This window comes from Anthonomus grandis, chromosome 16 (genome assembly GCF_022605725.1).
Source record: "Anthonomus grandis grandis chromosome 16, icAntGran1.3, whole genome shotgun sequence".
NCBI lineage: Eukaryota > Metazoa > Arthropoda > Insecta > Coleoptera > Curculionidae > Anthonomus > Anthonomus grandis.
This window is the reverse complement of record NC_065561.1, coordinates 6793095-6820284: the sequence shown is the minus strand read 5'-3', so window position 1 is coordinate 6820284 and position 27190 is coordinate 6793095. Positions and strand designations below refer to the sequence as shown.

The 27190-nt window shown below is 31.3% G+C and overlaps 1 protein-coding gene across 1 annotated transcript in view; it reads left to right on the top strand.

The window, feature by feature from the left end:
• The window catches only part of LOC126745643 (division abnormally delayed protein), a 415201-nt gene that overhangs the window by 59357 nt on the left and 328654 nt on the right, over positions 1-27190 (top strand). Inside the window, exon 2 of the mRNA XM_050453578.1 lies at positions 16991-17134. Coding sequence (XP_050309535.1) covers positions 16991-17134 — 144 coding nt within the window. The remainder of the gene's footprint in view (positions 1-16990; positions 17135-27190) is intronic.

Below are 27190 nucleotides of genomic sequence, written 5' to 3'. Positions count from 1 at the left end.
ATTAAATGCAAAAAATATATTTCAATACTTTCCACGAGTTTGGTTAAGACTGAGATATGTTGATGATGTGTTTGCCGTGTTCGACAAAAGTTACTGCGATATTGATAATTTTGTAGAACAACTCACTAACTGTTTTCCACCTTAATTAACCTTCGAACAAGAAACAAATAACCAACTTCCATTCTTAGATATTCTTGTCATGAAAAATAATAATCAGTTAGAATGTGATATTTATAGAAAAGAAACAAATACTTTTAGATGCATAACTGGAGACTCTCACCATTGTTTTCAACATAAAATGGCTAGCATGTGTTTCTTGGTACATCATTTGGTGTAATTTTTTCTAAGTAATAACAGATTTAATAAACAAAAAGGAACAATTCAAATAAGTGCTGGGGTCAATGGTTATAACAACAAGACTATTAATAAACTGATTAGAAGACATAGGCCTAAAGTTAATCCTAAAAGTTCTACCACATTTAAAAAAGATCAAAAGTAGCATACTTTCGTTGCAATAATATATGATCATATCTTGATAAGAGGCTTTGATAGAGTTTTCAAAGACTTAGGTCTAAGAATGGTAAAGATCGGCCAAGTTACGAAATCTTTTAGGACACCTAAAAGATAAAATAAAGACCAATGAAGTCCGAGATCTTTGAGACTAATAACAACGATTGTGATAAAAAGTACATAGGACAAAGCAGAAGATCAATTAATACCAGATTTAAAGAACATGTAGCTCATGTAAAATATGGAAGAGGTGAAAAGTCAAATTTGGCTGAACCTGTTTTAGGGATAAAGATCCAATCCCATATAGTCAATTGTATAGTTTAGTTAGTGTTTAAGATTTATTGGGCAATGCTTGGTTGCATTTTCCGTCCTATTAGTAACATCTTCAGTATATAAGGCCACTTGTAAGTAGTTTTAGTTTAGTTTTAATCTTCTCCCGATGATGCCTACATCGTTAGCGAAACACGTGTCGCGAGTGAAATAAAGAGCTTTGGTTAGTGGTAAAACTGTCTCGTAATTTGAGTATCATATCATAGGTTCCAATCATAGGACTCTCTTTGAAATATAAGAGAATTCGGTGCGTAGTCCTCACGTTAGTAAATCTCTAAAGACATCTATTATAACACTGACTTGACACTATTTGACAAAAAATATTGCACACCTGGTAGCTAAATAATTTTAATATAAAATAAATTAATTTTGACTTTGTTATATGAACTTTACTTATAAATGTGACTTAAAAAACCGCAACTTAATGCCGTCCTGCATTTACACATGCATAAATGCAACGTCTCCCAAACGAGAAACGGGCGGATTCTTCTTGCCTTTCTGAATTTTTCCTGACGATGAATACAACAAAGACCCTGATAAAGCCGGATCACCGAGAATGCATTCTTGTCGGTTACCTTGCTTCGTATTTAGCACAGCACCTTCACGAAATTAACTTACTAGATATTCCCGCTACTTTAAATATTTCTAGCAGAAGGTTCTAAGAGGTTAGTTTCTAATTATTGACTTAACAAATTGCCTATCGACTTATTTTTAAATCCAATTTTATAGGCCGGCTTAAAGCGGGAAAAAAATAATGAAGGTGACGCTTGAGTAAATTGGCAGTATAAGCGTCTTTCATTTTTTAAATTGCTTTCCAAACACTCACGACCCTTGCCTGGCTCTTTTTCTAACAGTATAAGGTTAATCGAATTCAATAAATTTCTAGCCACTGCCAGTTTTTAAACATTATGTGGAAGTTTGTAAGGGCAAATGAAATGTAAGCCACATAGTTGTATCGATTGGTTTCTTGAAATGTAATTTAAGCTGTAGCATTTATTAATAAAAAATTATTGACCAAAAACGTTTAAAGCAATGCAGGAAACTGTTTATTAGAAAAGTATTGAAGTAATTAGTTTTTTATTAATATATTATTACCTATTAGAACCTTCATTATCATCTAAAATAACTTATACACCTATGAGTTTAGTTAAAGTGTAAATTTAAAAGTATACTGGTAATATTAAAGTTAATAATCCATGTAAAAATTTGTTAATTATTGCTATAAATTTGTTTGCGAGATCCACAATTGCCTTTAAATCTAATTTCTAATGGCCACCGGTGATACATTCTTAATTTATTTTAAAAGTTAGCAATTTTTTTTGAAGCTCTGCCAAATAACTATTTATACATAAGAGACATAATCGATTAGTTTTATATTCAGATTTATATGCATGAAATATTCTATTTATAATTTTACTTTAAAACTTATCGTCAAGTAAATGCTCTAACTATTATCCACTAACCTCCTTACAGTGATATGGGTTATCTTCAAACCTTTATTGTATATTTTGGAATATTAGCGGTGTCACTTACAAGACATACGTTCATGATTGATGCTCGCAGAAATTTCAGTGTGTCAAGTGAAATACGGTAAACTTTGTGTTTTATGTATCCTCACAAAAAACTCTAGGGGACTAAGTTATGGTGACCAAGGGGCTAGTCAAATGCACCTCTTCGGTCAATCCAACATTCTGGAAATGTGTGATGTGAATAGCAAATAATTAATTTATATATCTTTATTTTTTCAACGGGCCGTAGCCCAATTACAGGAAAATGAAAATTAGCAATGGTAAAATATAACACTTATAGTAGTAAGAACTAACAAAAAAAAACTAAACTCTGGATTAAATTATTTAACAGAGCCAGAGTTAAAATTAAATTACAAAATACAATACAATGTAAAATAAAATATTATTTTTAAAAAAAGGTACATACCAAACAAAAGGAAATAAAGTCATCCCATCCCTGACGACTGCCAACTCACTGTGTAACGATCCTCATGATTACCTGTGAAACTAGGTGTCTCAGAGAGCATTAAAAGATATCACAGGTGAAAGCACATTTGGTTCAAGTTTTTGCACATTATAAAATAGGATCGTGATTTTTAATGTTAGTTCTGGCACGATCAAGAGGTACATTTGTAACATTTGTTCTGGAGGAAGGGCGCGAGACTTGCAAAGAAATGTCACCAAGAAGAATTGGAAAATCTATGTGACCATTAAGCAACTTCTACAAAAATGTCACAGAGTGAATCTCTCTCCTCAAAAAAATAGCTTTTAAGTTGAATCGGGATAACAGACGTATTGGATGTATTCAAGGGAGTAAATATAGCATTTATAGGATTAATACCAAACCAGGACCCATATTCGAGCTTGGATCGAACCAAAGATAAATAGAACATTATCAAAAAAATTTAATTTCTAAAAAGCCTGGAGTTGCAAGTAATAAGCCATAATGGTCTTAAGAAAGCAGCCACTATATAATCAATATGAGGGACGAATGTGAGCTTATCATCAAAAATAATTCCTACGTCCTTAAACAGTTTCGTTCTGCATAAAGTGCAATTGGCAATGGTATATTTAAATTTTAGTGGGGTTTTGATTCTGTGATAAGACATAGCACAGCATTTAGAAACGTTAAGATTTAGATGATTGCATCACACTAATTCTTAACCAAGTTGATATTGCTTTGCAGCAATAAGCAATCCAGCTCATCCGTGACACGCCAGAAGATTTTCAGATCGTGAGCATAGGCTAGTTTGAAGCAAAAGATACTTGAAATCAGGTCATTGATATATATAGGTTGAATAGTAGTGGACCTAGATTGGACTCCTGTGGCACTCCAGAGGTAGGCATAAAGGATCTTGATTTGTAGCCTTTCATTTCGATAAATTGTTGACGACCAATGAGATAAGATAATAACAAAGCAGTAAGCTTTTCGCAAAAATTAAACAGTTTCCTTAACTTCTCTAGTAATATGTAGTGATCTATTTGGTCAAATACTTTGCTAAAGTCAGTATATATTCCATCAACTTAACTTTTTTCAACAAGGACAGAGGAGAGAAATCGGGACAAGGTACATAGATTGGTTATACATGACCTTTTGGTCAATTTCAAGGATTTTGAAAAAGTTACATAGAATAGACGTTACATAATAAGAACTACATAAAATGGGACGATAATTTTCAATATTCTGTAGGTCATCCTTCTTGTATATAGGAAGTACTTTGACAGTTTTCCAAATAAAGGGAATCTGGCTGCTTTTGAGTATTATGTTAATAAGATGACATAAGGGGCAACACTGCATAAATGCACAATCTTTAGCTAACAGACTGAGATATCCTTCTATGTCAGCGTTTAATTTTTTTAGCGTCAGCGATTTTATTTTTTTACCGTTTTACCTGCAGCTGCAATTTTATCAACAGAAAATGACGAGGAAACTTCAACATAATCTGAGAAACAACAGTAAGAATAGGTTCAATCCGGTTAGAATCTTTATATGCAGTCTGAAAAAAATATGCAAATGCTGAATCAATATTAACAGTACCCTTAAAACTTCTTCCAAAAGAATCATAAACTGTTGCTGGCACCAAATACTAGCACCTCCGTGCCCTAATAAAGGACCAAAAAGCGGGAGGGTCGTCAGAGATTTGCTTCCTCTGTTCTAATGACATAGATTTTAAAGGCCTCCCGAGCTTAATATTTTACTGTTTTGGCGTAAAGAGTTAAATTTACGGCGATAGCTATTAATACTATAATATTTAAAATTCCGATATGCTTTTAAAAATATTGCCAAATATGTTTTTGATGCTTCAAAGTTGATGCAGCAAAGATGTTGTTAAGGATTTCATAATATTCACTACAGCATCCATTAATATCATGATAACATTAAACCATGGATCAGTCAGCATCCAGTATTAGATTATACATAAGTGGAAAGTTTGCCTTACTAAAGTTAAATTAAGGCAAATTGTTCTTCTGTATTATGGTATTTAAAATGTGAGGTAGAGCTAACATTTGCGAAGATTAATCAAGCAACCTGCCATTTATATTCGGCACACGATTGTACTGTCTGAGTCCAAGAATTTCAAAAAATAAAGTTATCTAATAGTTTACTTTTATTATTTAAAGCTTGATTTACTTGAAACGTAGGGACTTTAAAATCTCCAAGAAGAATAAGTCGCTTGGAAACAAGTAGATCTAAGGAGGTTATTAATTCACAGAAAGTCTCAATCAGTCGCTCTCACAAGTGGAAGGGGATATACATAACAAGCACCTGAAGTTTCAAGTACAAAAGAGTTAATAGTAATCTTACGACCTACAACTAAATCTATAGATAGTAACAAATTATGTGTGACTCCAAAATCAACTTTCTCCGATTTAATAGAGAGATCGGTACCAAGTATTCGCCTCTACGCGTGGCTTCTACTCTCCTTAGATCTCTGTCAGCTCTCAAAGCAGTATATTCTCCAGTAAAGTGCTGAGGGTCTAAAATATCGGGCTGCAGCCATGTTTCTGTCAGAGCCATAATGCCAGAACCACAAACAGCAGCAGATGTTAAAAAGTTATGGGTTTATTTAGGTTTTTGTAGCAAAAAAGGGCCTACCATGTTCATACTTAATTATTAGATTTGTTTCACCATTGGATCGCTGTTGTTCCAACTCATCCTTGACTTTCCGAAGATCACTTCTTTGGGCAGGACTCAAATCGGTTCCACGTAGACTCTCGTAGTAGAGCGGAAATTCTTCTGACTTCTTAATATATTTAGGACTTGAAGATGACCGGATAACACTATCTTAATGCACTTACCTCCATTACTATTAGGTTTACCCAGCTTGATTACTTTAGTGACTTGCACTTGTTTACCAGTAGCTTATTAGGTTGGAATACTTGAGTAGCTTCAGACTCGTTGGGCAGTAATTTATTGTTAAATACCAAAGCATGCATGATTCATGCGTTTCTGACGTTCAAGCATGAACATCATGAACATAAGAAATGCATAAAATCGCTGTCTTTAGGTTCTGATGCAACCAAACTCCTAGGAAGCGTTATCCGATGTTTGCTTGTTTTGCATGTCAGTATACTGAGTAGCCACTTCATTGGTTTGTAAGTTTATATTAGATTCCAGAGAAGAATTCCAGAGATTTCTTCATTAAGGGATAATAGATAAGAGATTTCTTAATTCACCTTTGAAGTACTGGAATGAATCTTAGACCCTCAAGGCAAGCGCTGCAAAAGTATTTTAGACTATGGTTATTCTTTAGCTCAAGTACTCTAATTTCACAACTGGCTAGTGGAAATTTTGCACCCATCGCAGTCAACATATCAATTCTTACCCTTGTCGGTAAATGAATCATTGCATTTAAAGTACGCTGCCATTCTGGTGAGTCGAGTGTAAGTCGATAAGTAAGATTTTTGAAAGTTGATAGTTGTTATAGCGCGTGTGAGGAAATACTTTGATAAAGAGTCTACTATTTATTATTGGCATATGCTATTAAGACCACATATTCAATTCAGCGGAGGGATTATACGTCATAATACACAAACGAATATTCAAATGTTAAAAGTATAATGAACTATAAGCTTCTCGGAGAATGCACCATGAAAACCAAAAAGTTCAAAAGGAAACAGATAAATCTAGCTTCAGAGTGACCTGGAATCCTATTGATATATTCTATTATTGTTAATTCTTGAACAGTAGGTTTAGGGTTTTAACCTATTCGTAGGGTCTTGTATAATGCAATGGCAATTTGACCACACTACATATAATCTCCACTAAAAACTGCATCGCGGGACACAAAACGAAACTTATTCAAATGACAAAAATCTCCAGAAAAACACAAAAATATAAAGAGATGAAGTGACGCCAAGAACGTAAACACGACTCTTGACCAATAATCTGGACCAGTTTTTGTTCATTGTTTGCAGGGATGCTATGATATTCTTTATGATATTAGCTGGGTGGATGGCATTTTGTAATAAATCAGTGGAATGCCCAAAGATACCAGTCTATACATTTAACTTCTGGGAGTGTTGGGTACGTGCATCGTAAAAAATCCTTACATTAGGATTAGCCCAGTAACGACAATTGTGGCAATTTACTAAACTATTTAAGAAAAAGCTATATTTATCCAAAAAATATTAAATAGGAAATTACCGTTAATCGCTTGTTCAGTCAAATTTTTGCAAAACAGTGAGCGATGATTAAAATGGTCTTCATTTAAGTGTGGACTAACCAAATTTAATATAGCATTTCAATCATTAAAGTCACAAAACAACTAACTGGCCAATCTAAATGTAAAGCATAAACTCGATAATTATTTACTCACTAAAATGAGCCTGTTATTTGCAAATCAATAAAAACAGCGATGGATTGATTTTTATAAACGACGCATGTACAAAGAATAAAAGTACTTTTCAATTAAAGGTTATTTAATTTCTATTCTCATTTGAAAAAAAATGATGACACCCCTGGAGGTATCATCATTTTTAATCATTTGGTCATTGAGGGTGTCATCATCACTCAACTGTTGTATATCTGGATATAGGGTTGAAGTTTTATTGCCATGTTTACAGCATCAACATTTATTCTCGTGAGAAAAAACATCGATAGCTGAACCACCTAAAGGTACCTTATCAAAAATTAACTCCGAGTAACCAGGAACGTTATTCTCTAAGAAGGTAGTTAAGCTGATAGTGTTATCATTATTGCTATAAAGACTAATCAGAAAAGCAGAATTTATTGAATTTGAAACTGGTAAAAGATTAAAATCTGATTGGCTTAAAAGTAGCTGGACTCTGTTATATATAGGGTGTCCGAGACAAAACAATCCACCTTGAAAAATGAATTGTTTAGCCAAAAATGAACAAACACGTCAAATCTATTATTGAGGGGGGCATTTATTGACAGAAAGTGCATTTTACTAGACGTGATCTCCTCACCCTCCAGAGCATCCATGTCAATTTTTTCAAATGAGAATAGGGGCCGAGTTAATGTTATTCTCTACATAACCCTATTTATTATATTTTTTTATTTTATCAATTCGTTCTTAAGAAATAAGAATAAATGTGGATAAAAAAACTAATTTCAAATGAAAAAAATATAGAGTATCAAAAACCGATTTTATAAAATCTTGAAAATGATCTCTGTTGACCTCCATACAAAAATACAATTGTTGTTTAAACGATCTGCGCCCTTTAGCAAACATGTCGGGCATTCTTAAGTAACATTCGTTTACAATTCTATTTCAAAGATCTTCAATGGAGTCAGGCTCGGTGACAAAGACTTTGGTTTTTAAATAAGATCCAAAGGGGTAAGGTTCTGAGATCTAGCAGGCCATTCTACGGTACCTCTCCGGCCAATCCATTACCCAGGAAATACGTCGTTCAAAAAATGACGAACGGCAGCAGCATGTGGTGGTGCCCCATCTTGTTAAAACATTAGCCATTTTCTAGAAGGTTATCATCTTGTTCAAGTAACTTAGATATTCTGAGATTGATGGCTTCATGCAGAAGTTCCAAGTAATTTTCAGCATTAAGATTTGTATTATTAAAAAAATGTCGAACAATATGATCTATCAGGATACCAGCCCATACATTAAGCTTTGTGAGGTCGTTGCGTATGTGTTTCTCGAAATAAATGAGGATTAGTGCCGCTCCAGTATCGACTGTTGTATTTATTGACTTCATGTAAATTAAAAAAGCATTCGTTCGAGAGAAACAGAGATTGTATAGAAAATTTCCCTCACAATTTAGCCTAAAGTATCACCGAAATACTCACAAAATTGTACACGACGATCAAAATCATCTTCATTTAGCTCATGTACTAGTTTGATTTTATAGCCTCGATATTAGTGTAATTTTTAAATTTTGTGAACGGCTGTTTCAGACATGATGCGGTAGCAATTTTTCGAGGAGATGTATTAGGTTCCATTTTAACATGACCCAACACTGCAACTACCACTTTTACAACTTCATTTTACACTGGATGCTGAACATAATTTTTTTTGATTTTTACGGACCCTGTTTCTCAAAAGGATCCTCATCAAATCCATGATTTACCCGTTTATCCTGATAACTACCATTGAAAGCACGTGCTGCTGGTCTATAGCAGACGTATTTTGTTGATAATAAAGACCCTTCAACTCAATTCTTTTTCGCAGTGTATAAACCATTGTTATCAATACTATCAATATCACCAGGACTAAGAATCAAAATAACTAAACTAACATTTAGAATTTACTGCATATTTTGACGTTTCTGTCAAAATAACTTGAATTTTCAAAATGTATTTTTTTTGTTGATTAGAGATAACTGGATAATTAAAAAAAAAGAAATTATTTACAGGCAACAAATTGCAAGATTTAAAGTTTTGAAGAATATTAGCCACATTTATTCATATTTCTTGAAAACAAAATGATAAAATAAAAAATAATAAATAAATCAGGCTATATAGAGAATAAAATTAACTTTAATTCAAGGTATCACTCGACCCCTATTCTCATTAAAAAAAAATGACATGGGGGCTCTGGGGAGTGAGGAGATAACGTTAGAGAAACAGAATGGTTTAAAAAATAATCTTTAATAATTTTCTAAATATAAAATATATCATGCCAAAAACTACCTTTACTGATCGATACCTAATCACCATTTTTTTCTATTAACACAGGTTAAAAGTTAAGGTTAATAGTCAAATTAACAAAAACCTCAATGTTTTTTTTTAATAAAAAGTCTTTAATTTTATTATTTTATTCTGTAGGTTTAAACCTCCACTTTTGGGCACCCTGTTTCAAAAAAAAATCTTTATCTATGTGGAATCTTAATTCAGTGTAGTGTGTCATCAATCATCAATCACTATCCGTTCTTGGATATATATATACATAAATTGGTACTCAATTTTCCAAAGCCTATTTTTCTTTTGAGAAATCGATCACCCTATATAAAAGCAAAGTTTATATATTTCAACTGTTGTTTCAATTATTGAAACATATAGACTTTCATAAAAGTAGTTAAGAGCAGTTTTCATCAATTGGAAAACGCAGCTATCTAGAATTTGTTGTTATTACGCTTGTCCCTTGTATTTTAAATTATATTGTTAGTATATTTATTTGGGTCAAGATAGTACAAATAGAAAATTCAAACCTTTATAAAAATAAAGTAATATCAAATTATTTGTTAAAATATTTATTATCTTTATTTCAACTACTTTTTTTAGTTTTATTGATTTTTTCTATTGAAATACCGGATTATCGCAAAAAGGCTAAGCATATAAAACTTTAAATCAGCTGCCATTCTGTATTTTACATTCCAACAAAGTTGTTTCCCGGCTTGCGGTTTGCCCTAGTTGTGTGCACAATGGTATGTGATAACTCATAATCGCAATAGCCAAAGCCATTTGGATACAATCTACATGCATTGATGCCTCAATAAGTGGATTTAAGGAAGTCAGCAATAAACTTATGCGAATATGGATTTAACAGAACGTCAAATCAATTATCCAATTCCAATCTACTTGATACAATTCAATTGCTCTCGTGTAGAGACGTAATTGCTGAATTTAACTGTTTGACGTGATAGTGTGACTATATTGTTTGAAGGCTTAAAAACAAATTATAATATAGGTCATGGATTTTGAGATTTTGCACAAATATTATCCATTCTATACATGTAGTGAGAGGTACCAGCTGCAAAAAAATGTTTTCATCAAATCTCTAAAAATAATTAGTTATTTTATCAACTAGTCTGGTATTTTCAAAGGCTATTTTTAAAGGCGTCTAAGTTTTATAGCCGACATTGTAATTCTAGATTTATGCTCACGCCGAGTTTGATTATTGTGAAAATTTTATTTAATGTGTAAATTTATTTGTACATGTATCTTTTAAGCACAGGTGTTTTTAAGTAAGGTTTTTTTTATAAAGTAATAATTTTATTTAATTTTTAAGTAACATTTGTAACATAACTAAACGTACAAATTATTTTGTTTGTGTAAATTGTGCATTAACACACGAGAGAAATGATTTGGCGATTTCTTTGTTATACACTGACCTGGATACAAGCTGGGAAACAAGTGCCAAAATGCTTAAAACCGGCGAGGTTTAATAAAACTGATTGGTATGGTATGATTTCATAACAAGGACTACGACAGAATTTTCTGTTATTCTATTCAAAACATATTTAGATAGTCAGCTATACAGCTACTGATGTCTTACAATATATAGAATTTAGAATTAAAGCCTAAGCAACACACGATAGTTAAATAAACGTTTAATTTTGACGTACATGTAACCTACAAAAAAAATTTTACCAATGGCGTCCATAAGGGATTCATCCGTAGCGGATCGATAGTTCTAGCCGTGACACTGGTTTCGTGGCGTCAAAATTGAAGCCGAGATTTGGTGGCGCACGCCGTACAGTGAAACGACTAAGTGGAGATACCGCGGGACCTAATATTTTACATTTTACAAGATAATATATTTTTTTATTATTACGTATTTTTAGGTATATGATAAATGTTTTAAATATTTATTATTATTTATTTTATTGGAAAAATATACATAAATGGTGTTTCAAACTCGTTTACTCTCAAAATACGAAAATGGATAATTTACTTTAAAGTTGCACATTATTTACTTATAAAAGAATATGCCATATAAATAAAAATACATACATACAAATATATATATATATTTTATATGGTTTTGAAGATTATTGAAAAAATAAACAAATTTTCAAAAACTTATTCTTGACAATTTTGTGGGTTATCTTGGTTGCTATGGGAAAGTTTTTGCATTGCTGTATTACTTTTTCGTAAAAAAGTTAATGCCGAAAACAAAATTAGGTAGGTACCTACGCAAATTTTTGTTGCTTATTTAAAAAATCGAAAATTTGAATGATTCCGAAGATAATCAAAAAAAAAAACAAAAAAAAAATAAAAATCCATTTTAATTTTTTCTGAGCTTAAACAGTTTTATTATTTACAGATTTATCATTTGTGGCTCAAGTTCTAACTCTTGTAAGACCCATGATTTTTTTCTGTAGGGCTATGGGTTGTGAATGGCTGATTCTTAAATATTGTAGGGCAGGCATCTTCTGACAGTTTTACTCATTTTCAAGAAACCTTTAAAATTGTTCCATCCTTTCTTGCCACTATATCCTCACGAATAATGAAACGTTCAGAAAAACGTTTTATGCATATCCTTGATTATTCTTTTATCACTACGTCGTCTCTTTCAATGCATTCTAACCATCTTTTCTTTTGATCCGGGTCATTGAGAAAACGAAAAATGGTAACTCTCTCGGTATCTTTATAATTGCTTTTGCACCCAGGAATGCAGCAAGAGGTAGGCTTAATTCTAAATAAAATTAAGATTGTAAAATGTAAGTTAAAAATAAAATTGTTAATTTGTTTAATTTTTTGATTTCGGCTGTTGTGAGGTATCGATGGAAGCGGGGATAAGTGTTCAGGCTAAAACTATCGATCTGCTACGATTCATCGCAAATATTACTGATTAAAACAGAAGTACACTAGTGCATTTTTATAGAATACGTTTTATTCCTTAAATCCCTGTTTATTTTGAGCAAATCTGTATTCTTGACTTTTTTATTTGTAATATCTTATTTGATATAATTATTGTTTCATACACGTTAATGCATCTTCTACAGTTTAATAAATATACCTTGAGCATATATGGTTGATAAAATATGTTAATAGTTATTGATTTCAACACTTTATTTTTGAACCTACATAATGAAAAGTTATCTAGAACCAAAAAAAACTAAATTTTTTTCAAAACTTAATGACTTATCTTATAAAAAAATGAATTTCCACTTACTTGCGATAAAAAATTACATAACTACTACAATTTTCATAGCGATACGCCTTGCCTTCGAGATATAAAATTTACAGCAAATAGAAATTTACTCGAAAACCTTAACGTTATGTGAGAAAATTGTAGATACAAAAACTATAAATTTTTTATCACCTATAATTTTTTTAAAAATAATTTTTGTTAAAAAATAAATGCATAAAAAAGAATATTTACCAAAATGCTTAAAAACAGGTATTATTTCGCCAATGCTAAAATCTGGAAGCAGATTGGATATTATAAAGTACAGGTCAGTCTCTCTGTTCAAACATTGCAAATTTTGAAAAAATCATTAAAAGTAAAATCATGAAGTTGTTAAAAAAAGAAAAACTAATATCTGACAACCAATATATTCATGAAGAGTAGGTCAACGGAGGACGTCATTGCTATAAGTAGCCCAAAATTGTGTATCTTTGTCGACTTAGCTAAAGCGTTTGATAAAGTTTCACATTGTCTGCTTATAGAAAAAAACAAAGGGTATGGTCTTAAAGAAAAAATATTACATATAATGAAAAGTCATTTAAGTGACAGAATTCAATATACAATAATTTGGGGAGTCTTAAGTGAAGCTGGATCGGTAAATTGTGGTGTCCCACAGGAGACTGTACTGGGGCCAATTGTCTTCTTTTTTTATATCGATAGCTTGCTAAAAATCAACATCTCTGGACAAATTTTGTCATTTGCAAATGATACTGTTATTTTGTTTAAAGGCAAGACTAAAAAGGAGATAAAAGCAAGAACAAAAATAAAATTTGTCAAGACTAAAAAATAGTTTAACTATCTTTTATTAACTGTAGGTCTTGATATAACTAAATGCATGTTTTTTTTCAAGTAATAAAACAATGAAGGGCCCAGATATTATAGCAAATGATAAAGTAATACTAGCAACAAGAACAGAGACAGTCATGTTTAATATATTTTTCAAAATTATGTAACGATGTATTTTACCAAAATTTAAATATTTAAAAGATTTGGAAATAGTACACAAATAGGTACTTAAAACTATGTTTAATAAAAATATACTTTTTCCATATAAATATAGCATAAGTGGTGTAATGGGTATAAGATCATAAAACCTAATTACCATTGAAACAAATTATAACTGGAGATCTGAAAACAAAGTAATAATTTCAATCTGTAAAAGTACCTGTATCTCAGCCCCTAGCTATACAGTGCTTTCATTTTAAAACGATCCACCCTTAATAACTTTCTTAAAAAAAAAAAAAAAAAAAAAAAAAACGTCAAATTAGATATACAGGAAGACGTTTAATTATGCATTTACTGAAGTTCTGTTAATCACCTCCTCACCTCCAGCTAACCTCACTTTAATATGTCAAATGGGAACCCCCATCGTGTGACACCATAGTAAGGAGCGTAAAATTCTCTTTTCAACGGTACCAAAAAAAAGGAAATCGGTAAATGTGTAAGCAAATAGTTAGCGAAAATGTCTAGAAATAATGAATATTTTATTTACGCCAAACATTGGTATGTCAAATGGCTACCCCATGGTGTGATACATTATTTTAAAGGGCATTCATTATGTTATCAATGGTTGTAAAAAAAAATAAAATTGATTGACCACGAAGCAATTAAAATGTAAATCGGTAGGGTAGAAAAACAAATTTTATTAGTTTAACAGATTTATTTTATTAAATGTTCAAAATGCGCGCCGTTATTAGCAAGACAATAAAAAAGCCTATTTTCAAACTCCTTACGAACATTGGCAACGGTCTGCCCGCTAATTTCTCTGCATTCTTGAAATATTCTATTTTTTAAATTCTCAATACTCTTAGGTGGGGTTTTATAAACTTTGCTTTTTAAGTAGCCCCAAAGAAAAAAGTCTAGTGGGGTTAGGTCCGGAGACCGCGCAGGCCATTCGATTGCGCCACGTCTGCCAATCCACTTTTCTCGAAAATTTTCATCAAGCCACTCTCGAACTACCAAAGTGTAGTACGCGGGAGCTCCATCCTGCTGAGAATGTATATTATTTTCATTCAATAATATAGCACCATGTTGATCTACTTAATTTTCCATAGATTGGATGATGGAAGGGTATATTGCATTTTCTAAAAGGTTTAAATAAATTTCGCCAGTCAAATTTTCTTCCAAAAAAAATGGCCCGATTATTTCATTCCCATAAATTCCGGCCTAAACATTAATTTTTTGGGGATATTGGGTATGGCCTTCCCGAAAAACATGCGGATTTTCATTATCCCAGTATCTACAGTTATGTCTGTTCACCAGGCCATTTAAAAAAAAGGTCGATTCGTCACTGAAGCAAATGTTCTTCAATAAATGGGGATCGTCGTCAATTTGCTGGCACATCACTTCACAAAATTGAATTCTCCTATCAAAATCATCTTCTCCGAGTTCATGAAGAATATGAATTTTATAAGGAAAGAACTTATTTTTTTTTTAAACTTTATGTACGGAACCAGTGGAAATATTTGTTAGTTTTGCGGCCTTTGGTATAGACAAAGTTGGATCCATAGCAAATTGTCCTAGTACTTCAACTTGGCATACTTCATCGACAACTCTATTTTCATATTTTTTCTTATTGCAAATCGATCCCGTCTCTTCAAATTTTCATATCAATTCTCATACGTATTTATGGCTCACGTTTTTATCTTGATACCTTTCATTAAATGCTCTCGCGGTTCTGCGAGCACACCGATCTTGAGCTCCATAAAGGAAAATTATTTCTATTTTTTCGGCTAGCGTATACATTATTTTATTAACTCACTGTTTTAACTAAAATTGAAAAATTGCACGAGTCAAACTGACAGTTTTAACAATAATAAATCGCCTGCTTTTTAAACCCCTTAAAAATGTAAGGTGTTGCAGTGTTTTTTTGTACCTACCTACCTTGCGAAACCTACCTTTTAGGTAGGTTTCGCAAAAAATATAAGTGAAATAAATACACATACAAATTTATAAGACTGCAAAGATTTTTGCAAAAAATTCTCACTCTTTTTCCTCGCAAATAACCGTACACATTCTTTACTTAAAAAAATAAATAATTTGCTTGAACCAAATGTACTGTTTGTTACCACACATTTTAACTTCTAAATTGCTTGTATTTTTTTTGATGATCTATTATAAAAAATGTAAGAATTTTAAAATGATGTAGGTACCACACTAAGAGTATTCATTTAAAATATCAATGTTTGGCGTAAATAAAATATTCATTATTTCTAGACATTTTCGCTAACTATTTGCTTACACATTTACCGATTTAATTTTTTTTAATACCGTTGAATTGAGAATTTTACGCTGCTTACTATGATGTATCACACGATGGAGGTTCCCATTTGACATATTAAAGTGAGATTAGCTGGAGGTGAGGAGGTGATTGACAGAACTTCAGTAAATGAATAATTAAACGTCCCCCTGTATATCTAATTTGACGTGTTTTTTTTTTTTTTTTTTTTTTTTTAAGAAAGTTATTAAGGGTGGATCGTTTTGAAATGAAAGCACTGTATAATATCTTTCTAAATAATATTAAAGGTTGTAAAAGCTTTGCTAGTTATAAGAAAAAAGTGTCAGAGTGATTAATAAAGATTTGTTCTCGCGACAATGTTAATAGTCTTGTGAACCAAAGACACAGTAGATACTGAGCGATATAGACAGAAATATAGCAAGCAAAAATAAAATTGCAAACTGACAACAAAAGTACTTTTGCTTTTTTCGGCAGTTTATTTTGTACCTTTAATAGGAATTTATTTTTGTAAATTTTTATTGTAATTGATATGCTTAATAAACATCTATTACCTTTATTTAAAATAAAAAAGGTAATTCTTATAAGTTTAAGTCATACATTTTTTAACATTTAGAATTGATTTTATAACAAAAAACTATTTAAAATTTTATCATCGATATTTTTTCAACAAAGAATTTAAGGTATTTATTAAAAATAGCCATTTAAAAAAAACCAACATAAAAGGATATTTGCAATAATTTTATCCATAAATAATTATTTTCATAAAAGTTATGGCATTAAAATCGAATAAAATGGCATAAATATCCTCAGGCGAGCAGTTAATCTTACCACTCCTCTGCTAAAACTTTTAAGTAAATACAAACATTACCTAGAATTATATGATTGTATTTGTGCTAATATTTATTTTAGCTTCAGTAAGAGAGATTTTATGCGTTTTATAGGAACTTTTAAATAACTATTTTTTATACTGATTCGTTATAGTACTTTCTCACAAACGAATTTGTTTGTGAATAACTCAGCTTGAATAAATATTTATTTGAAATATTAATTTTCACATTTTGCTTCAGGGTTAATATGTGGTGGCCAGTGCTGCGATAACGAAACGGAATTATTGCTGAAAGAGCAAGGGCGCAAGGATTTCGCAGCTTTACTGCGGCATAATTCTAGATCTCTATTGGGACCAATAAATCGGACGTCGACCGTTTTACAAAGTAAGTAATGCCTTTGGTTTTCTAAGATAGTTTTCCATAATGAATGATTACATCACTGAATGATTTATTCAGTGAGGAGTTATTCATAATAGATGGTACTAAATTTAAGAAAAAAAATTTGGATTTAAACAAGATATTTTCTTTTTTTGTATATCTAGTCAACGCAGGTAGAATTGATGTGTATCAGGAATATAGAAGCCACTTCGAAATATAGTTAAGAAATAATTGGCAATACCGTGAAACGGGTTTAAATTGATAATTTCGTTTGTAAATTTGCTTGTAACTCTTTTGATAACTGCGTATCGATATTAAAATTAATCATAAATGATTGTGTATGGATGCCGTAAAAGAATTTTGCAATCGTATCTGCTCTAAATTTAAAGTTGTTTAAAAAAATGCCAAAATAAGGTGTGATCAATTTCATACCAAAAGGGAGGTGACTTTTATCAGTGCCATATAATTGTATTCTTCTTGCAATGCCTTAAAATGCATTATGAACAATTTAACCCCCGCTTAAGTTCATCAATCCGTTTAACAGTTACAGATAATTCTAGGTTTTGGGGTGAAATTGATCAGTCATAAAATTCCACTAATAGGTTATTTTTTTAGTTAAAATAAAAAAGAAACATTGCAGTTTTTTAATACTTTATTAAAAAACTTGTTTAAAAATACAAAAACTTATAAAAGACATTCAAAAAATAAAGAAATAAATCTTCAATTAATAGATAGAAGCAGTAATGCGTATAGTAAGGATTTACATCTCCTTAATATCTACTGCTTTTTTGAATTGATAAATGATTTGACCTTTGACGCATTCAGCGGCAGGTTCTGGCAAAATAGCAATTATATCTGCCAACTCTATGGAAAACTCGTCGCCTTCTTGTGCTTTAAAAGCAGTTTTTCTTCCATCGACAGATTTTAGTCCCAGAACCTTGAATTCGTTTTCATTGAAATTTTGATCTGTAGCTATGTAACGATAGCTAACACTTTTTCGCATGCCCCCCAACACTTTAACCAATAAAAATGTCCCAATTTTGATCTCACTTTGACTCACTTCCAAATATTCAATTTCTTCGTTTTCCTGCAAGTGGATAAATAGATCGTCGGCGGTCATGTCATCGTCGGAATTTTCATTTGTTATAGGCTCTTCAACGTCGCTCTCTGAACTGTTGGAATCATTTTGGGCTGTCACACTTTTCCCTGGCTGAACATCAAGTTTTGTTCTCTTCTTATTTCGTCTTGTTGGAGCATTTGAAAGTCTCTGTTGTTGTAAGTAATTTACCAACACGTTCTGCGCTTGGTCTTGATTAAATCTTCTCTAGGCAGCTTGTCTAATTCTCGGTTTGGATTTAAAGGGACTATGCCATTTGTTTCAAAAGAAGAACTCTAACGGCTGACATAAATGTGTCGCGTTCTTTGGCAGGCATACAAATCCAATGTTATGTTCTTCACACAGTCTAATAACGTGGAAGAAACGCAGACTTAAACCAGTCATTAAAAGTTTCGACGTCCATCCACCCATGTGACGTTCGGTTGTATCACAGCATCTATCTATGCAACAGGGTTCTAATATTGGTCCTTGTTCAGTCCACTGCGCCCATATTTTTTCTGCTCGATAAATTACATATGGTGGCAAAAGAACTCCTGCTGCAGAACCACACATCATCACTGACGTTGCAGATTTAGTAAAATTGCACACTCGTTCAGGGTATTTTACTCCAAGGGAATATATTAGTTTTTTGCGCCCAGGGTCGTCAAGTAAATTAGTTTCATAATAATTATATACGTTGCACGACGGAATACCATTTAAAGTTATTTTAAGGTTTTCAAAATATTTAGTTATTGTTTGCCTGGAAACATTAGCACGAGCCCTTTTAATATTAGCTGCAAGCCTTTGAGTTATTACATTGTTATATCTTTTTAACAGCGAAAATACCCAATCGGTACCGGGTAAATTGCCCTTAAATTTTGCCACTGAACGACCTTGGGTATCTAGCAGGTTTTTTGCCATATGCCTTAAATCTGTTAAATTAAGAGGAAACCCCCACTCGCCACAAACATCAACACATTTAAGAATTGATTGCTCTTCATTGGAGCTAAAAACGGTTTGCCCGCCGTTACTTTTAACATGACGCCCATGGTATCTATTATTTAAGGTCCCGTAAGAAATCTTGAACCATTTTGCAGCTTTGCGTAAACTCCACCCTTCATTTATGACCTTTTCTAACGCTTTTTCTATGGACTCTTGACCGTAGTCTTTGTACCTTCGTGCCCCAACTTTTCTCTTATAAACTCGCGGCATTATGTCAATATTCTAAAACCAAAAATATTATTATTACTAGTAGCAGTCAAATTTTGCAAGGTTATATTTTTCTCTAAATATTACTTACATTTTTGAGAGCCGCAAACTCCAAAAAAAGAGGTTAAATGACAAAAAACATGCATATGGATCACCAAGCTACACCATTACTGAATACGATTTTTTACCGAACGGAAAAAATCGGCACTTAATATGCGCGGGAAATTTAAATGCAAAATATTTTGATATGGTGATTCACCCCATTTCACGGTATATAAAGTTGTTGCAAAAATATATTCAAACTAAGAATAGAGCAGCCCAGCTCTATTCTAGATACTTTATTTAGACAATTAGTACTTTTTAGAACTGAAGCGATAAGATTCCCTTCTTGGTCATAAAACATTTATAACAAATGATAAATATTACATAGCCTTTTTTAACTAACCAGTAATATGGACTGCTTACTTTTTATTTGGTATTTTACAATTATTAACAAATTTTTATTTTTGTTCTGTATAAACTTTGGTTAGCCGTGGTATTAGATAAGTAGTGATATACAGGGTGTTACAAAATTCGGTGCAAATATTTTAAGAGCGTATTGTTGGAGATAAAAAAAGACTTTCTTTCCTCCGTCAGTGTAATTCGTGTAACTCCGTCAGAGCTACAGCCCGCGTAAAATACTTAAAGAAAATTGATTATTTGGAACACTGACTACAGTTATGCGTCAAATCTTTGAAAATTTGTAAGTCCCCATTTTATAGAAATTGGATTTACACCAAAAATCATGTAAACCCAATTTCAGGGAAGGATCTAGGGATGCTTACCTTTTTGATGGCCCATATCTTATGTTTCCAATAAGAAATTTAAAAATCCAGAACACCTTCTAATTCGCCAGGAAAAAATCTAAAATTATCGTTTTTTGCATTTTTTCGATAATTTGATTTAACAAAAATTAAAGCAGTCGCAGTCCACTTCGTTTTTCCTCATTTAATAATTTAATCGGATTTATTAGTGATCCCCTTTCGTGTATCAGCGATTTTCTCGAAAACGCTTATTTATATCAAAAAATGCAAAAGACAAAAACTTTAGATTTTTAATGGCTAACTAGGTGGTGTTTCTAGATTTTTAGATTTCTCACAGGAAACATTAGTTTTGTCAAGCGAGAAAAGTCGACTTTGTAATAATGGTTGGTTTAGCAGAAATATCCACTATCAGGGACTTCAGTTGGACTCAGGGTAAACAACATTTTCGTCGAAAAACGGCTCTCCAAGAGATGTTAGGTCTTGAGAAATGCTTGGCTGGGAATACTCACTACCCAAGTAGTTAGACCATTTTATTTCAATGAATATTTAATTGGGCAAGTATATCATATTTTCTAACAATTTTCTGCAAGTTAGTTTGGATAATCGGCTTTGTACCGGGTTTTTAAACAATTTTAAATCACATCGTTGGATTGGTAATACCGGTCCTATAAATTGGCCCGCAAGATCGCCTGATATAACAACTATCGATTTTTCCATATGGGGTTTTATTAAGGTTTTACCAGGTTTACTAAACTACGCCTTAAAATTTAGTTTTTAGAAAAGTTTAGAAATAAAAAAAACGTACAATAAAATTTTTCCGCAATTGGTAAGGAATATTCAAAGAAAAATTGTAACCAATGCGCCAAAATGCTAACAAAAAATGGTCGTCATTTCAAACATTTAGATTAATTACAATTTATTTCATTATTATGTAAATGGTCTTTTTCCATATATTGACCCTCCCCCCCACCACAGGGATTAGGTGAAAAGTAAACAAAAAATGGTATACAAAACTTTTAGAGTTTTACTTAAAAATGTTGAATTCGATGTCAATTTTTTTTTCTCTTTTAAAAATGTCTTTAACAGATGGTCAGTTTTTTTCCATAGGACACCCTATATGTGTCTTTATAGTTAAAAAAAAAAGAATTTTCAAACATATAATATATGGTTTAAATACTTTTAATTGAATAGTTTTGGAAATATCGGGCTCCAAACATTAAAAAAATTAAATATTAAAGATCTTGGGAGGCGGTCCATTGTTATAGTTTAACTTTTACCAGGAAACAAATATTTCTTTTATAAATTATATTTACCAAAATCATAGATAAACTATAATTAATACGATACAAAATATTGAACAAGATTATATAAATTGTATTATTGATAGTGGTGGCCATATAGAGCAATTAAATACTAAATACTCGCTTAATAAATAATTAATCTTAAGTTTTAATTGTTTCTACTCAATTTATTTATCTTACAAAATGGCAAAATGATAATCTCTTCTGAATCATTTGTTTTTTAATAAAACGTCTAAAAATAAATAGCGGTCTTTCTGAGTCTGACGAAGGCGTTTGACACCATGCGTTATCAAAATTTAGTCGATAAACTTGATGCATATGCAATAAGAGACTCGGTGCTCAGGGTCTTCCCTAGCTATCTTAGGAAGAGCGTTCATTAAAATTAAATGGGCATTTAATTCCTTTTGCAGATAATAAGGCAGTAATTTTTATAGGATATTCATAGTAAAGCGTAAAAACAATAACTTAGATCGGAATACTCAATTATTATCTTTTCTCTTTGAATATTGAAAAAAAATATTACTTTTTCAAAAAATATAACAAAACAGCCAAAACGCTTTAAAATTAGTCCTAAAGATAAGTATAAAATTAAATCAATTGGCAAAATATAATACTTAAGGGTTATTATAGACAAACATTTAAAATGGCAGGAACATTTAACATATATTCGCGATACAATGGAAAAAAGCTTTTATAAATTTTAGTATGAGATATTTTATCTAAAAATTACCTTAAACTTATTTAGAATAGCATAATAGAATCTGTTTTAAGATATGCAATTGGGTTTTTTGGAGGTACTTATAAAAATTGCCTTATTAACTGCTTCCAAATACTTAAAAAATTATATTAAAGATGATGCAAATGCAACTGGCACTTAATCTAGTCAAACAGATTTAAGAGAGACTAATTAAACAAATACATTCCAATTAGAAGCTATACTGTGTAAAAAAATATCCACAAATTCGAAAATTTAACATTCTCATGACATAAGATCATTCAATAATATAAATATCTTAATACCCTCATATACCAAAACTTATAATCAAAACTTCATATTATGTTTGCCGCCAGATATAATTTATCTTAGACGCATGTCAAAACTCCTACTTTTAACCTGTCACAACTATGTTGCCACCTGCTACTTACATTTTTTGTCAGGTTCTTCAACAGGTGACCAAAATAAATTATGTTTGGCATCAACTATGTCAACTATACTATGGTAAAGTTCTAAATAAATACAAATAGGAAGTCTCTAAAAAAATACCTGTTAACTCTCTAAATCTGTTAACTTGTTACTCCTAGAAATTCTAAAACAGTTATAGAAAATTCCTGAGCATTATACCACTTTTTTGGTAACATAATTCTAATACTAAATTTTCCAAATAATAATATTAAATTTTAAAATATATTTTTATACATACTTATAGAAAAATAAATTTAACTTGAATTTTCATTTTTAGCACTGAGAACTATACCAGATTTAAATTGTTTATTTCTTATAAACTTTAGGTTTTGGTCGAATTGAACCAACTTATTTGAAAACTCAAGATTTGATTGAACTAACGAGGAATACAATGATTTTAATGATGTAAAACCCTGCTGCATGTTTGCAAACTAATATTAAAGTCTAATAATATATGCCCTAAGTCTCTGACCAAATCAACCTGCTTCAATGTAACATTGTGGAGTAATTAACAGTATGAAGTTTCATTTGTCTACTAAAACTTATAAAGTAGCATTTATTTATATTAAGTAGTTTGCAATTTTTTTTGACACTAGGAAAATGTTGCATAGATGTCATTTTGCAAAACAGCTATGTCAGCAAGAGATGGGCTCTATTTATAAAGCTTTAGGTCATCGGCAAAAAAAAGAAATCAGATTCTATGAAAGATCTAAGGTGCTTTAAAAAACTAAAAAGCAGTGATGAAAGATGGACATCTTACGGAACCTCTGAAAATACCTTAAATCGCCTAAACTTCGAATTTGCTTCAAACAATATAAGTTGATTAATTAAAATGTTATGATTGACTTGTTTATACATATCACATAACATAAGGTTAACTTCAAGTACAACCACTGGACGTATTATAACGCATAATACATTTTTATCCTAAATCTTGTCTTACCATTAAGCATAAAGCGGCAAATTAGGTTACTTAATTTAACCTACTAAGTTTTTTAATTTTTTTAAATTTTAAGTTTGATTAAAAACTAACTCTGCTTTACTTTTATATTGTAAAACTAAATAACAGGAATTTGCTTAGCTGTTAGATAAGTAAAAGCTTAGATAATCAAGCGACCTTCACTCTGCATGCAGTCATAGATTTTTTGTTGAAAACGTTGCCATAAAATCTAAAATAATTCTTTTTGTTAGTTATGAAATATTTACTTACAATTTAGTTAAAATCTTCTGAAAATTGCGATTTATTAAACTTTATTAAATGGCGTTATTTTTTAGAGTGACGACATAAAATTTAATTTCGGTTGTATAAATAGCATTTATATGGGTACTCTTCTTCTTCCTATACATCTATACAGCAATATTTAATTGAAATATTAAAATTTAATTCCTGGTCAATTGAATAAATTTTAGTATTGTAATTTATCCAAATTGTTTCAATATTTGAAATTTAAAATGTTTCTCTGAATAATTGTGTGATGGACAAACGCTTAATTTCCAACTAATCTAAATAGTATGGTAGTAGGGCAGTAATAAATGGTAATTCCCTTATTACTTCTTAGTTGGTTTTCTTATTTAAAATGCATTGTATAAGTTTAATAAAGACATGCTCAAAATTCGTTCCTCATTTTAAGGTTTCTTTAATATAGGTTCTTCCTTGTCATTCACTAAATTTTCATTTATTACATTTACCACTTTAAACGTTTAGCTTCTCATGTTTTACTATAAGTATAATAAGATGTTGTTACTGTAAACTGTATTGTTTTATAAACTGCAGATAAAATTGAAGCGGTAAAAGGTTTCTTTGCTTCCCACTTAACGCTCTAGAAAGCAGCGTAGCGTATACTTTTTCGCTTGCCCGTATGCACGTTGTCTGGCCTTATTTATCTTTGTTTTACTAGCAGGTGATGAATGAACAAGGAAATTACAGAAATAAAGTGTCCGCCGCCGATGGAAATAAGAAACAGGGGGGTGGGTTTAAGCTCCTTGTTAATGACTTTTCTGTGCCCCTCTATGACCCTAATGCGGCTAGTTAGAAGGGTGGTAGTATACAAGGGATATATGCAAAATTGTTTTGAAGCTGGTAATAAATATACTTTAGAAAGACCTTTTTACGTAGTTTTACTCGCTACGTAACTACTTGCGACAATGCTTCAGTAGATTTGAAACTATTTGAAATGTGTTTTTGCTTAACAGCTGGGCGCCAATAATACTACTTATTATGTAATTGAATAATATAAAAAAAGAATATGGCCACGCAATCTTGATTCATCATAGATCTAAGCATTTTCGATGTACAAATAAACAATAAAATAAATCTACATTTTTATATGAAATGCTTACATATGTTTCCTAAATAAAAATACTGCCATCTCTCATAAACATTTTACTTGTTGACTGGCTAAATAACCGGCGTTTTTGAAAACTGAATTTTATATTAGCATCATAATCGGTATTCAGGTATTTATGTGTCTATAATATAATCATTGTCGTAAATAATAATATTCCAAGATGGTCGATTTCGATTAGAGAATATGTCCATTCAAGTTAAATTATCGGATATATTCGTTAGGCATAATAACGTATACTGGATAAACACTTGCTTCAAGGCTATTATAGTAAGCTAGTGTAACTCATTGATCATGAGAGTAAATCTCATAGCAGACGAATAACCAATCGAGTAGTAGTTGCTATGATTGAAGTACTGTCTAGTTATTCTTCTTATACCTTTACACTGTATGCCGAGTCCCATGATATTAGGCAAAAACAACCTATGCTAAGATTTAGAATTTTAGTTAGACTGACGGCCTTGTATCAAAGTTTAATTTTTACCTTATGATTGACACGGACATATTATGGATATAATAACTGATCCTTTAAAATAGTCCATATCGTCATATGATTGCCATGTAGCTACAGACCAATTTTTCTAGTATTGGTGTCCGGTTGTTCATCAATCAAATGCTTCATCCAATTCCGGTGTTCTAGTATCGCGTTGGCGACCTCAACGATGCTTTCTTGATTGGAAAATTCCAGTTTCTCGTAGTCTTTAATGAAGGCGTGCAAATAATGTATGATGAGGTGTTTCCGTTTTCCAATAATCCAGTTTTAGATCAAATTACAGCTGCGCTACCGCATTAATAAAAATTGTCGATGATATAGTTTCTGGCACCGATGAAAATAAGTTAACAGTATTGACGCTTTTAGTTTAGTTGTTATTATCTGCCTTAGGGTAATAACAACTTGGAGTACCCTGAAGGCATGTTGTGTGGTAGATCTTACAGTGGGATAACATCAGGCTTCTTACCTATTCAGTCAGGCGTTGCTCAGGGCTTAATTCTGTGACCTTTGCCATATCCCTTTTATGTTTCTCAATTCCCTACTGCTTTCTTATCCAGCTGTCATCGCTGATACGCAATCCTACATTATTTTTGACCCAGATGAATCGGAACAAGCTGTAGTCGCTTTTAATTATGATTTGGAAAATGTTCACGAAATATCGAAAAAACTACATGTATCAAAATCAGGAGTAATAGTATTTGGGCCAAAAAATCGTAGCGAAGAATTTGAGCGATTGTACAAAAACAACGACCATTTTCAACAAAATTAGAAACTTGGGACTAGTGAAGCTGCGTTTTACTAAGCATACATCAACATATGTATACAGAAAGGGTATTTTACTAAAAATTATTTATTAATTAAATAATTTTAAATTAATTAAAAATTAAGTTATTACTAAAAATTTACTGATATATCTATGCAAGAAAATAAGCTTTAAGACGGTTGAATAATATTTGAACTTTCGGTTCAAAGGTAGATTAATAATGCCAAGACATAGCCATCAATTTGAACGATTTTCTTACCAAGTTGCTAGTATACGGAACAAGCTACCACAAAATATTATAAAAATAACTTTCCTTCCATCTTTTAAAAGACAAGTATTTAATGACCTTTGTGCAGAACAAAACGTATACACTACAGTCATTAATTATTTTTAAAAGTCCTTCATCTTTATCACATTCTTATTAACTTTTAATATGTATGTACCTACATACCCATCTTTTATTATTTTTTATCACCTTCATTTCACATTCAAATTTTGTTGCTTTTTTTCTCTATAAGTGCTATAAGTAACATATGTGCTATAAGTAAATGAACTTAAAATATTTTTGCACTATCTTAATGTACTTTATTAACATGCTTAGGTTAAGTTCAGTTTAGTGGGTTAGGTGGAAGAACAGATTATTTGTTTCTCTGTAAGAAAATAACCTGAATTTCGCCCAATTGATTCTTTTGTATGTAATTCTTATATTTATAATTAATAAAAGACCTTTGTTATTATTATTATTATTTTTCTGTTTTAGCTCGCTGATAGCGGTGTTGTCAATTTCATCGGCCTGAAGGCAAGATGAATTTTGCTATGGTAGATTTAGGAACTTTCGAACAATGTTGCATGTATTCAGTATAACAGAT